Below are 13,943 nucleotides of genomic sequence, written 5' to 3' on the forward strand. Positions count from 1 at the left end.
CTAATTTAAATATATACATCTTACATTTCTTCTACACATTGCAACAGCGACACCTGGCGACGAAAAAAATATATAGTATTTAAATGCAATTTTAAACGATAATTGAAAATAATAATAATTATGTTTTAACACCATAGAGAAATGTCTTTTACAATATGATGTACAGTGTCCAAAAATTAGCACATGTAATGTAGAGGTAAAGTAGAAATACAGTATGTATATATACATTTGATACAGTGGTGGCCTTTACATTAGTTCACGTCCAATTAATTCATTCACCATAATAAAAAGCAACAAAAATTATGTATATATTACGTATTTATTTTTTTACGATAGCAGCCGCTCTGTGGAATTGGCCTGTCCCTGAGGGACTTCCATTTGAGTGGCCGGAACCATCAGGTTTTACTACATCTAGGCTATTATTGTTTCACTTATTGCCATCGATCCGCCGATCGATCAATTTCACCATTCAATATCAACTAGCATATTGCTATAAGTAAACTTAGTCTATGCTTTTTACATTGAACATTTCATGTTGTTACATCTTCGGGAATTGTACTCATAATTAGTGTAGTTTAATTGCGACGCATCGACTTAGTTCTAGAACTTAGTAGCTAGTGAACCTAATACCTACTGCTAAACATCTGCCCACCTAGACCCTTCAGTGTTCGATTTGTACAAGTAGCTTACGCCTAGGATTGGATTACTATTACTCGCTCGTGAAATGTTCAGTTACGCTCATTTGTTTGGATTCTGATTCTGATCTATAACTTCAGTTGGCAATCACAGACTAAATAACTGGAATAACTTTTTGGAAGTCGTACACCTATGCGTATAATTAACTAGTAAAGGTAAATAATTAACTAATTAAAACTGGCCGTAAAAACACCAACAAACCATCTAAACAAACCTCCAACGCGATATCGATACTAATAGATAGAATATATATTTGCACTTGGTGTAGTACAAATCAGAGATTGCAACGTCGCCACTGGCAGTTACATTTAAAGTGATTTCAATATAAAGCTCCGATTCAGTAGATAACAATGGGTATAAAAAATGTCGCACATATGTTCGAGTGTTAGAAAGGACACTGGTGGTCTTACATAGCTACGGGGCTTAAAACTAATTTAATCTACACAGTAGCTTCGGCTAGCTAATCAAAACAGGTCCATGTTGTCGTTCATATAGCTTAACAGGTAGTACAAGTAAATAAAAAGACACACTGTAGGCAGGAGATAATTCAGCAGTAGGTTAACTATTATCCCGTCCCGTGTTTGCCGTTCTCGAACAGGCCCTTCTTGAAAAAAGACGACAGCTGGACGAGGGAGGCGCGTGTGAGGCCCGTTCCGCCGGGTCCCTCGTAGATTGGGCACTGCGGAATCTTCGAGCACACGACGAATAGGCGTCGTAAATAGAGCTCTAGAAGGCGACGACGATGCTTCGCCACCGGCTCGCTGTTCGAGGCGAAGAGCTCTCTCCGCGGAAAGGGTAGTGCAGATATCTGTTCGGAAATTAATTAATATATTAAAAGGGTAAAACTAATACTTCAACAAACTGTTACCTTGGCCCCGTAGCAGTGTTTCATGCACAGGTGCAGTTCCCTGAAGCGACTGTATCGACGCAGAATGTTTAACTTGCCATCGGGTAGAGCGATGCGAACCTCGTATTCGTAGTGCGTTTGCTTGCCGGCGCCCCGCATCACAAAACTCGGTATGGTAATAAAGTGTTCGCCTTCAGCTAAACAAATAAGTTAAGTTACAACTGAAAGCATAAAACTGAATCAAAATACGTACGAAATTCGCGCATAGATGGGCAGGATCTTGTCATGCTGGGTGAATATATCTGCGAAGTGGACTCCTCCATGCTGGTGGGACTCATGACACTCGAACGCATAATAGAGCTGGCCAGTTCATATTGCCGTTCCATGCCGGAACGCTCGTCAGCACAACACTGGGCGTGCGCCTCCAGATCCTGCACCGATTGCAGCATCTCCTGCTCCATTTGTATATACCGTCGCTGCAGATCCTGCAGATCGGCAATATGCTCATCCAACTGTGCCTTGTTCAAGTCCGTTTCTAGGTTCTTCATGATCAGTGCCTTCTGGGCAGCAATCTTGCGTCGCAGCGAGTGCAGTGGACAATACGGACGAGCAACATCTGAGTGCCGTCCCAGCTCGCAGGACGAGCATGAACCGGTGTCTTCGTCGCTGGTGCGCACTGCCTGCTTGTAATTGTTTAGGTGGCCATTCTGGAGAATGGCCTGATTACGACTGTCCAGGCAAACACCGCTGTCACTCATGATAGCCTGCGAACTGGGTGTGCAGCTGGGCGCGGATCCCGAACCACCAATGCCTACACTCCCACTACCACTGCCACTGCTGGGACCAGCGGTACAGGTTCGTGAAGTCTCCTCGCTGCTGCCGGAAAGGTCATCTTTTCGCGTGTCCTCGGCCTCATCCTCCGCATCGCAGGAACAATTGCTTAGCGGCGACTGCTGGCCTTCCGTAATAGTGGGCGATGAAACCAGCGATAAGTTGGACTGAGCGGTATGGAAGGTATCACAGGTTTCATACGTATCCGACTTGGACACATCGTCAGCCTCGTTAGTGCTGGTCGAGGTGGACATCGACTTGTTGCCCAACTGCAGTTTCATGTTCTGCTTCTTAGCGCGCATCGCCTGAGACTCAGCCTCGCTTTCGGCGCGTTCCAGACGCAGGCGCTCCAGCTGGGCCTGGATCTCCAGCATGGTCTCATCGACCTTAGCTATTTTTGTAGTGCTGGCATTGAGTATTCTTTCCTTTTCGGCTATTTGCTCGTCCAGTTTCCGTATTTCCTCATTCTTAAATCGATTGAATGTAATTATTCATTCTCTATAATAAATAAATATACTTACATTTCTACGCACAGTGTCCTTTATAAACTGCGCTGCAAACAAATCCAGGGAATCCGATACCTGCAACAGCAGTTCATCATTCAGAGGAGTGCCCTCTTCGATCTTCATTCCCATCTGCAAATACACAAATATGATTGTAAGTCATTGAAATAGATATATACTTGTATTTAAAGTGTATTCTAATCTAAGCAAAGAAATTCTAAACAAACAAACAAACCTCATCCAGTTTGCCACAATCTTGCAGTTCCTGCAATTCTTTTGCTACATACTCAGAGAAATCTCGTTTCTTAGAGTCGAGCTGCGTCTGAAACGCTGAAATTTGTCTACACACAATGTCGATCTAAAACGAAAATGGAACGAACAGAAAATCGTAAGGAACATAAAGCCAAAACAAGAAAAAGAATAAATATGAACAGGCAATAAACAAGCACAATTATCAATCCATCCATTTCGGGAACAATTAATGATGACATGCAATCAAACGGATGGGATCAGAATGACGCACCTGAACCTTCTCATTGTTCTTTTCCCACAGCAGCATGTCCTTGCGCGCGATCAGCTCCTGTTCACGGCAATTCAGCAACTGCAAGCCGTCCATCTCCTCCTGTTCAAGGCGAATGAGTTCTTCGGTCAGCTTGCGCACTTTGGTCTTGTATTGGTCGTGCATCTGGACGCGTTCCTAAAAGATAAATATACAGAAATTTAATATTGAGTTTACACATATCATTGTTGTAATGATCACTTACCACATTGAGCTGCTTAAGGGCATTCTCAATGGTATCAAGGATTTTTCTATTCTCGTCCTGCAATTCCGGATCGTCACGCGACATGGGACGCTGGGGATAATACTGTCGCTCTGGACGCTTGTATGGCGATGCTCCATCTTCATCCGAGTATATGCTGCATGTGAGCAAATTCTCCTTGGACGAAGTGATCAGCGAAAGCCGCGACATGTCCAACTGCGACCGACTCAAATCCTTTCTCAGTTTTGCAGCTTCGGCGGGATTGTTAAAACGGAAGATGTTCGTACGGCCCAGCAATATGATATCGCCCTGCGAAATTTGCTTGGGTTCGTCAATAAGATGGGCGTTCACCCAGCACTGGGCCAAGGGCCAGGGATGCAGGGTGACCACACCACCCTTTAGGAAAATACTGCAGTGTTGCGCCCTAATGCCATCGCCGGCCAACTCGATGTCCTGGGCTACGTCTGCATCCTCACTGCCAATTCGCGTCTCGCCCTCCTTCAGGCTGTACAGGGTCACTCCGGTGGTCACGTCATTGTGGATGCCAATCAGATGCGGCATCTCTGAGTCCAATACCACGCCGACACCCGACTTACGCAGACCCAGACTCTTTTGCTCCTGCAGAATGGACTGGGCCACCTTCCATTTCTCCGTCCATTCCTCGGTGAGTACTTTCTCTTGGGCCTCCTTCTTTTGCAGATCGGCCAATACTTTGAGCGATGGCTGCAGCGAGTGCTAAAAGAATGAAATTCAAAATATAAGTGCTGGTTGGTATAATGTTGTATGTTTGCTTCTTACAATATCGCCCGCCAGCATGGACTTCAGCTTATTGATCTCCTCCCTGAGCTCACGGATCAGCTTGACATTGGTGTCCTCGTTGACCGTCGGCTTGTTGATGATGTTCTTCGCCCGATTCGCGTACCGCAGCGTGCTGAGTGTTTCACTGTAGTTGCAATCGGCCGGCGAAAGAGCGGCAATCATAATGGTCTTGCTATTGCCACCCAAACTGTCCTTGAGCAGCCACGTGAGTATGGAGTCGCGATAGGGAATGTAGAGCACCCGCTTACTCGCCCCATTCGGTGTGGTGGCTAGTGCGGAGCTGCTGCTGTTGTGACCGCCACCCGTTTGCTCCGCCAAAGCCGAGATCACGCTACCCAGAGTCACGAGCGATTTGTTGATGTGAGCGCCCTCCTTCAGCCGCTGACCCGTTGCTCCCGTTGCATTGGCACGCTCACTGAAAGGAATCATAAGAGGGGGGAATATATTAAATATAAATCACAGTATACTGCGCTGAATAAGTTTACTTATATTTTAATAACAAGCTAATCAGCTTAGGTTTCAGAATAGCAATTCTATGTATGAAAGAGTTTTTTCCATGTGTGATTTTACTTTCTAGAGCAGTGCTTCATGCTCCGCTTACGCCTACGCTTACGCACCTGCCTGCCAAATCGACCAAATGGATCTTCGAGACTGTCTCGCTTGGCATGTCATTCATGAAGACAGCCTGCACAAATGTGATCGTGAAGATGGCGTGACTGCGGCTGCTCGTATCGTTCATGTTGGTGCTGGCCGTGGTGCGTTGCGCATTTCCCCTTGCAATGCATTCCTGTAAATCAGTTTTGGTAATGAGTAATGAGTTCTCGAAGCACACAGAATGCCCATAAACTCACCTGAATCTCATCGAAATCAGAGACAGCATGCTGTGACAGGTTTTCCACATAGGGACCCAGGCTGCGATGCTCCCGCACCCTTAGCCCATGCCCAGTGCTCTGTGCCGCCAGCAGATCCTTGACCCGTTCGTTGTAGATCTCCAGATAGCTGGCATGCGTCCTGTAGCCAGTGCCCGACTCCTGGCCCACACGCATGCGGGCAAAGAGCTCCTCGCAGATGCGCGGTATTAGGCCGGGATTGTTTGGCGTGCCCATCATGGTGAAGGTCTTGCCAGAGCCAGTCTGTCCGTAGGCAAAAACACACGCATTGTATCCTGGAAAATAAAATTCAAATTCAGAGTAATTAGTTGAGGAAACGAATGAAAGGGAGGTGTTGCAGCTTATTAATAGCAATTTGACCATGGATCATTACGTTTCTTGTGCTAAAGAACTATGAAAAGCGAATGTTAGCCGTTTGCCACTCGAGCGCATCGTGCTACCCAAAGTTAACTGCCAGTCACGAAGGGTATGCTGCAATTGCTGAACCGCCCAGAAGTGAGGCAAGTCTTTCGTGACTGTGTAATGGGAATGCAGCGTCACCGGTGACACATAATAACATTTAGAGTGGAAATAAAAACAATCAAAGTTGAGCCATACAAGGCATCTAAAATATATAATATATTTGCCGAATACTTTAGGGCAAACAACTTTTGCTTCCTCAGCTGAATTACGAGTTATTTGTTCTTTGGTAAATATTGATATTTTTCATTAATTGACTGATTTTATAGCTGCACTAAAACTCTTATCGGTCTCAAGTGCCATTTAATGGCCAAGAATCGAATTATTTGCACAAAATCCAATGCAGAAATGTTTCCATACAAATGATGACTCAAGCGATGACCTATCTGAAACTTTGAAAAGAGCCAACTAATTGCGACATCATCGTTGGCGCCTAGCCAACAGCAATTAAAGCCATCGGATCCAGTGCCTCCAGCTCGAATTACACCAAGTGGGTATGGGGATGGGGCTGGAGATTGGAGGATGGGCGGCTCAAGCGTTTCAGCAGCTCGTTGGACAATCTCGATGGTCGACAGGTGTGAGATAAGATTTGCTTTAGCATTCGACGTCACTCGAGACCGCACAGGTGGTGCAACAACAATTAACAAGACAATGCTCAGAGCTGTAGAAAAATTATCCGTCGTTTAGTAAGCTACACAGCAAGAAAATAGAGAAGACTACGAAAAGAAAAGCAAGTTGCACAACTTTTAAATGTACATCAATTTATAGTATGTATTTGTATATAATCTGCTTAATCGATCAGAGATCTTTTCAGATCTTTTCTGAATGAAGTCAAGAATATATATTGGAAACATTGAAATTTCTTTCTCTGCACTTGCACATTTCCGAAGAGTTTCAACTCAAATCGCCAGTCAGTTGGACGCCACTGCACTCTGGTTGGAATGACTTGGCTTTATCTGCATAGCGAATGTATGTTGGCTGTTTGTCATTCCTACTGCCACTTTGCCACTCTTGGCTGCTCGTAATTTGATATTGAAAGCGTGCCAAAGCAACGCCGAGCAGAAACAGCTGTTCCATTTCGCTTGGCATCTTGAGTTGTGGGCGAAAGTTTTGTTCGACTTACTTTCTTGTCCAACTCTTGCAATCGAATCAAGCCCACTTCGCAGCTACGCGAAGCATTACGTACTCTAGAGCCTTGAAATGGCAAGTGAGGAGCCTCAAAATGTATTTAAAACTATTAACTAAACAAAATACAAATCGTGAGCAACAGTTAAGTTTTAATTATACCTCTTGAATTAATCCAATAAAATTTATATTGTATATAGTAATTGCGCAACAACTATTTATGCCACCTTGCCAGAGGGTAAACTAAATACTTAATCGCAAAATGGCCAACGAAATACAAGTTTTTGGCAGTTGGAAAATTTTCCCGTACTTCTCGAAATCTGTGGAATCCTCTGGAGCGGCGGTCATCCATCCGGTAGCAGGAAATTCGCATGATTATTGCTAACTGCACCTACTTGCATACAAACTTAAATTCATTTGCAATTAGTCGCCAGCAGAGCGTTTCAGCCTGCATTTTTTTGTGGTATACACTCGTATACACTCTTTTTTTTATATTTTTAGAGCCGCAATATTGTTTACACAGCAGAAAATTTGGGAAAAAAGCGGGCGAACACCCAATATCAAAGCCAATAAACAGACGCACAGGGAAAATGTAAACAAAACCGTGAGTGCAGGCAAACAGAATGAAGAAAACTCGCTCTCGGTGTGGGGCTAATGGAAAATGTGCACAGAAAATAAATATATACCTATTTGCAACAATGAAAATGGGTTATATCTAAATCTATAGTAAGAAGATGGCTGTAGTTGCCTTTTAACTCTTTAAGTTTCCTAATTTCAGAGGTACCTCTCACGCGAATTCTAAAGTCTATATAAAGTTCGAATTACTTGAAGCTTTTTGCAGTGCATAGTGTGGGAAATGGACTAAAAGCCAAAGCGTAGACCAATATTCGCTCAATTAGCTGGGGGCTCGCGCGTCACAATTATGTAATCGAATGGTGTGACCCCAAATGGGACCTTGGCTCACCTTCGTAGGCGCAATCCACGACATCATTGCCCAGATCGCTGTAAACCTGCTCCTGGGTGGCGAAGTGCGGATCCTCCGCATCGAATGACCAATAGGAGTAGTCGAAGGTGAAGTCGTGATGATTGTCCCGCCCGGCATCGCGAATGGACTGCAAACGTGGCTTCAGCAGACGCGTCTTCTTGTTCTCCATCTCCATGATGAGCTGCGCGTCCATGTCGATCTCGCTGCAATGGGAAGTAAAGATGACAGTTTTATTTACTTACTTTATTATTACATTACATAATGGATCTCTGGCTCTTAACTTGTGTTAAGTTAAAGCTACATATAATGGATAGGCATTTGCATACACCTCCGCACAGCCCGTCCCCTTCTGGTGCCTTTCGTGTTGGATTATAAATAGACCGAGCCGCTGGCTCATAAATATTCTTATTAACGATTTTTGCATGACCCCAAACAAATGGCGAAAATTCAGGGGGCGTTTCTTGGTTCACGCGAATGGAAATGGAAATGGACGGGAAATGGACTGGCCCATGCAATCCAATTGACATGTTAGCCCTGTGATCAGACGACTCGACGCTCCACAGCTAGCTGGATACAAATTATAAAAGAAAATCCGGTTTGTAGCGAATACAGAAATGAAGAAGAAACAACCGACGACTTGATTGCAACATCAAAAGGAAAAGCGGCGCAAATAAAAAAAAGAGAGAGAGAGATGAAAAACTCGCGTCTGGGCATAGATAGAACATTCGTTTAAAGATGGAACCGAACCGGTTGACTGGAGTTCATAGGGGCACCCACACATCGAAATAGACTTCAGCTGAAAAAGTAACACATGCAAAGGCGCCTCTAAGCAAACAAAAGATGCACGATAGCAGGCATCGAAAAAGTGGAAAAACGTGGATTTAGCATCTTCATAGATCCAAATAGACGTCTATCATAACTTTAAGGCCAAGATGGACAGAAGAAGATCACATCATTCATTTACAGTCTGTATTCGGCACTATGGGAAGATCGTGAGATTTGGGGGAACAATTAGTTATTAGCGTAGATTATTGTAATTTTGTGTATTCATTTATTTCCCCAATTGTTCTCTGTACCTTTGAGAGTTGGGTTGTTCCCATGATTGTACTGTTTAACTTTTACTCAAATGTTCTGTCTTCTTTGCAGTGAAAAGGGTGTTTGTTCTGCGACTGTAAAGCTCTAGGAATCCCATGGCAGCCGTAGTGCCTTGTCCCATTTCGAGCGACAATTTTGGGTCATTCCCCCCATCTTCAACATGGGCTGCCACGATTACGCCGCTCCACTCAAGTCGACGCAGTACTCATTGCGTTTGAGTGGCTTTAATTCGTTAATCTTTGGCCCAATGCGAGTGCATCATCCAGCTGGAGATTACGGGAAGCGAGAAAACTCCGGCAAACAGCGGGAAATTCTTTGCGGCATCTGATTCATTTCCCAATTAAACATTTATGCGGGACACCAGCAAATTTCGCTGCTGTGACTCATGAGCGATGGGATGTGGAACTTGCTCGGCCAGTTTCGTGCCAAAATCAAAAATGTTTATTTGGTTTGCTTTTTTTCGGGTGCAGTGCCTATAAAGCACACTTACATATATACGTAATTATAGTAGATATCTGCTTTTGTTTTCGCATGGAGGCTACTGTGAGCAGTCAGTCTTGCATGTCCACTGAGGAGCCGTGGAAATATGTGCTAAAAATGTCCGTCCGGAGGCCAAAGAAACTATGCAAAAATATTTACAGTGAATGCTGCCAAAAGGAGAACGGGTTTCTCTTAAAAAATTTAAAGAGGTTTGTACATATGTACACTGCTAATTAGGATTATTATTCAAAGTGATCATCGACTACTAATCCAACTTGTATCCGTTTGCCTTATCGAGTGCTCCCTGTCATAGTGAGTAGCTGCTTTGCATAAGTTTGAGCCAAAACGATGATGTCACAACGCGGCAGGGAGTTAGCTCCACTTTTTGCCATTATAATTACAGCATTTGCCGCTGATAATGTTGTTTTATTTCATGCACAATTAACACACGGCAGCCGTAAACTCACAGCGCACAAAGCTCGTTTTGTTTGGGTTAATGTGATTTTTATATCGAACGCCAGAGATGAATGACATCATTACGGAATGTATCTTTCTTAGCACACATATGTACATATCTTTCTTTGTGAGGCACTTCTGCCAACTTCTCGGTGCGTTCGTCTTTCTTTCGAACGCTTTTCTCGATTCGGTTTTATTCGCAAGTAACTGTGCCAAAAGCAATGACCGCTGCGCCAGATAGCCAAGATAAAGACACAAAAAAAATAAATAAAAATAAAAAACAAGCAGCAACATAAATGCTTAACGATCATAGACAAGGCTGGTAAAAATAAAAAGGTTTAATGTGGTTTTAAGTAGGCAGTCTAGTACACTTTTTACATGTATTTCAAGGGGTTTTTTGTAACGAAATTTGTTTTCTAGACACTTTTGTGCTTTTTAAGTGAAATGCGCAACCAAATTCCATACTTTTTTTCAAGGGGCGTTTTAAAGTTAATACGCGATAGAAAGCCCAACAAACAAACATTCTCCTATAATGATAATGATAAGTGAGGTCATAATAATAAGGCAAATCTATATCTTTTTTGTTTAAAGTCATCGTCACCCCATTGCTTAGTCATATTTTTCAAAATCTAAATTAAAGCTGCTTTTTGAGTAATAAAAGAGATTGTTAGAACATATTCCACAACCAACTTAATATTTCAGTTTTTGATTAAGATTGGGAATTGTAGTTTTTTTTTAAAGATAATATTCATATTCATAGAAACATAATCTTGAATATTTAGCTGTGCTTTTTGTTGATCTAAGCTAAGTTTGACTACCCTATTTCTGTGTAGATTCTATTTGCAGTGTTGCTATTTCCTTGACCATGGCTGTGTCTATAAATAGGCGTAGGATATCTGGGCTTACCGGGAGTTGAAGGGTCGAACCCTTACGGCGACCTTGAGTGACGACATTTCGATGGTGGCGATGGGGGTGGCTACGCGGGATTCTTGTACTCCTTTATTTGTTTATTTGGGTGGTGGGTGGTGCGGATTTGGGGGGCGTTTTCAGCACGTACAGTAAACCAAAAGCAAAGAGATGGGTACCAAACAAAAAAAATAGGAAAAAACTTGCAGCAGCAGGTTTTGTTCTTGTTGTTGTTGTTGTTGTTCTCGCCTGACCACTTGCCACGTAATTTGATTTTTTTGGGATGGATTGTCAATGGGGGGAGGGGTGGTAAAAGAAATGGGGGTGGGGGGCAGCAGTGGAAACACAATTCACTCTGTTGCGTTTTTGTCCGACTTTTGGTCTTTCTGCTTTCCGTTTGCTCTGCTTTTCAGTTTGTTTTTCTCTTCGTCTTCTTGTACACCGTTATTTCGATTGCGAGCCTCCCGTTCGCAAAATCAGCGAACTTTGCGAACTTTTCGCGGCTCCACAAACAACTGCACATACTACCACTAATAAAATTAAGATTAAATTGTGCGCAATTCGACATTAATTCACTTGCACAATTTTTCCTGCCATTTTTTTCGGCGGCTGCTCATTGCAACTCGCTGCGTTTTTGCGCTGACCATATGTGTCTGCCCATATATTCACTGGACATGGGTCATTAAGTGCAGCACGATGAAAATAAGAAAAATAGCACGCTGTATGTACACTTTGTTACTTCGATTTGCGTTTATCTCTGTTTTTTAACGAACGCGACGCGATGTTGTGTTGTTGTTCATCGTTCGACTCGGTGTGACCGTTCGCAGAACAGTGCTAATAAACTGCGGAGTTACACACTCGCCTTCTGGCAGTGCGGTCACACCAATTCGATGTTTTCAACATTCATAGAAATGGTTGATAACACGGATAGCGCATACTCAAACCGATTTGAATGTTTTCTAAATTCAAAAACTTGTTCCTATTGTTCAAACCAAAGATTTTTAAAAAAATTAGATCTAACTTTAGAGGCAGATCTCAAATACTCAGCAATATAACCTTGTTCATGGACGCAATTTGTCATCATTTTAATTTTAAAGCTTACAAAATTGAGGTGCATTTCGAAAATATTAAGCCCGTGTTGATACGATAAAACGTTTACAAAGTGAGGCAATTAAAGCTATTTGTTAGTGCTGTTAAACAGCATTGAAGTAAATTATAGAATAGGTTTGCATTTTTCGATCACACTCATTCTCAGTTGACAACAATGTACACAGCATACAAACTAAGGCTCCTAATCTCCACCAGACTGCCTGGGTCATACGTAGGTGCCGTTCCACCGCTGACACCACTCCAGCGCATACTCGTAGCCCAGGAAAGTGGCGGCATTGAAGGGAACCGCCCGCGCCACCAGCATCCAGCTGCCGCGGAAGATGCTCCTCCAGCCGTAGGCTCTGTACTGCACCCGCACGCAATGGAAGATGCCCCGGTACTTGTGATTCTCATCCGCCTGCATCAGCGTCTTGACCACGTCGAACGGAATGACACACACCCACGAGATGACTCCCGCCCAGGCGCCGGCCAGCGTGGTCACCAGCAGGTTCACACTGGATCCGTCCGACTGACTGCGTCGCCGGCGCACAAAGTCCCGCCTGTCCATGTAGTCAACGCCCTGGCGATAGGCCAGCATATAGATTCCATAGGGCAGGACGTCGCTGTAACCAAACGACCATTGAAAGATTCATGTATTTTTGGACTACCACCTGGACTAACTTACCGGCACATCATGGGCAAAAGGCCGCGATAGAGCCCCGAGATGCCATCAGTCTTGAGTATCCTTTTGAACGTGCCAAAGGCGGTCCTTCTCTGGCCATACAGATAGTCACTGTAATCTACGGAATTTCACAAATTAATCCTCCATTTTGGGATTAAAAAATCAAGTAGAACCCACAAGTGGCTGTCTGCAGGCGAACCTTGATCAGCTCCATGGGACAGGCGATGAAGGACTGCACGAATCCCGCCACAGAGCCCGCCAGGAACATGTTGTGGTACTCCAGCTGCTCCCGCTGGTAGTCACTGTGGCACACCTTTCTCAGCTGCCGCAGATGGTTTCCATAGATGCCGAAAAGCAGCGAGTTGATCGCTCCCGTCGAGATGAACGGGAAGAACATGCCCCTGTAGAAGCCGTTGACCTTTGAGGCGATGCTGATCGATTAAACCCATCACGACCCACCTAGGCGCTCTAAGGGATTGCGTCCAGTCGGAGTCGGGATTAAGAATAGGACAAAGCCATTTTGGCTGGTTTAAATATTTGAAAAGTTATGAATAAAAAAGGAGATTGGAAGATCGACATGTACATCGTTATCCAAATATTTCACATAAAATTTGTATCCTTGAAAAAAAGTTTCCAACTAGACGCAATCCTTCTTTCCAAACTTACCCCATTATTTCTGCTGTAGATCTGTTGAATGGCTGTCACAACGGATGAATTTGAGGCCTGTTGCCAAACTTTGATCGTGTCGAGTGGGTGGGCCACCAGCACCCCGCAGGCACCTGAATATCAGAGTATAAAAATCAAGAATGCAGCATAAATTAATTAAAATTGTGGCCACAAAGTTAAACAACACATGTTGAACGGCCGCCGCCGCCGACAGCCGCTTGCCAAGAATCCGATGGATCAGGGGCGCCGCACGTGAACTTGACCATGGCGCCCGTTTTCCGCCGGGACTGAGGCAGTTCCCCTCAACAAGTGGCCTATCGCCACACGGCTGCTGCATTGCGTCATGCATGGCCCAGAGTTCTGACCAAATTGGGATGAATACCAGCTGGAGCTCTGCCGCTCCGTCACTCACCACCAAAGCATCCGGCCACAAAGTCGCAGTAGTTCTCCCACTTCATGGATGCGGATTTTCAGCGAACGCTTGGAGTTTTCGGAAAATTGATTTTTCTCGCGATTTTCCAACTGCACCTCACGACGGCAGCGAACCAACTGCAGTGCACAGCTTTTGTGGCTCGGCAGCAAAGCTCTGCGATTTCGCCAGCTTTCCCAGCGAACAGAAGCTGATTGCTAAAAAATAGGCAAACCGAATGCTC

General features: G+C 44.2%; 2 protein-coding genes and 1 non-coding gene across 4 annotated transcripts; all 3 read right to left on the bottom strand.

The window, feature by feature from the left end:
* Positions 1–302: 302 nt before the first annotated feature.
* Klp98A (Kinesin-like protein at 98A) lies at positions 303–11,673 on the bottom strand. Of its 2 annotated transcripts, NM_079808.4 has the most exons (12): positions 10,854–11,673; positions 7,896–8,119; positions 5,309–5,622; positions 5,075–5,244; positions 4,437–4,872; positions 3,642–4,373; positions 3,401–3,574; positions 3,113–3,235; positions 2,896–3,009; positions 1,797–2,841; positions 1,565–1,740; positions 303–1,504 (listed from the first exon to the last, which is right to left on the bottom strand). In NM_079808.4, the coding sequence occupies exons 1-12, from the start codon at positions 10,898–10,900 to the stop codon at positions 1,262–1,264; spliced, it is 3,798 nt and encodes a 1,265-aa protein (NP_524532.2). In that variant the 5' UTR covers positions 10,901–11,673; the 3' UTR covers positions 303–1,261. The 2 variants fall into 2 exon arrangements, with proteins under 2 accessions (NP_524532.2, NP_001247339.1); NM_001260410.2 differs by lacking the exon at positions 3,113–3,235.
* A 233-nt stretch (positions 11,674–11,906) lies between these two features.
* Positions 11,907–13,847, bottom strand: CG5646 (uncharacterized protein). The gene is made up of 5 exons (NM_143311.3): positions 13,703–13,847; positions 13,291–13,403; positions 12,802–13,042; positions 12,628–12,742; positions 11,907–12,565 (listed from the first exon to the last, which is right to left on the bottom strand). The coding sequence occupies exons 1-5, from the start codon at positions 13,746–13,748 to the stop codon at positions 12,169–12,171; spliced, it is 912 nt and encodes a 303-aa protein (NP_651568.1). The 5' UTR covers positions 13,749–13,847; the 3' UTR covers positions 11,907–12,168.
* sncRNA:157 (small non-coding RNA 157) lies at positions 13,456–13,498 on the bottom strand. Its single transcript, NR_002502.1, has one exon. It is a non-coding gene; the product is annotated as a small non-coding RNA 157 (non-coding RNA).
* Positions 13,848–13,943: the final 96 nt, after the last annotated feature.

This window comes from Drosophila melanogaster, chromosome 3R (assembly GCF_000001215.4).
Source record: "Drosophila melanogaster chromosome 3R".
Taxonomy (NCBI): domain Eukaryota; kingdom Metazoa; phylum Arthropoda; class Insecta; order Diptera; family Drosophilidae; genus Drosophila; species Drosophila melanogaster.

Bases quoted from the DNA above. Each gene is read 5' to 3' on its own strand.
- Klp98A (NM_079808.4), bottom strand. From the start codon at position 10,900: ATGTCGTCACTCAAGGTCGCCGTAAGGGTTCGACCCTTCAACTCCCG. The intron at 5,245-5,308 runs GTGAGTTTATGG...ACTGATTTACAG, and splicing joins CTGATTTCGATGAGATTCAG to GAATGCATTGCAAGGGGAAA. The intron at 1,741-1,796 runs GTACGTATTTTG...TTATTTGTTTAG, and splicing joins CCCATCTATGCGCGAATTTC to CTGAAGGCGAACACTTTATT.
- CG5646 (NM_143311.3), bottom strand. From the start codon at position 13,748: ATGAAGTGGGAGAACTACTGCGACTTTGTGGCCGGATGCTTTGGTG. The intron at 13,404-13,702 runs GTGAGTGACGGA...TCTGATATTCAG, and splicing joins TGTGGCCGGATGCTTTGGTG to GTGCCTGCGGGGTGCTGGTG. The intron at 12,743-12,801 runs GTGGGTTCTACT...GAAATTCCGTAG, and splicing joins TCGCCTGCAGACAGCCACTT to ATTACAGTGACTATCTGTAT.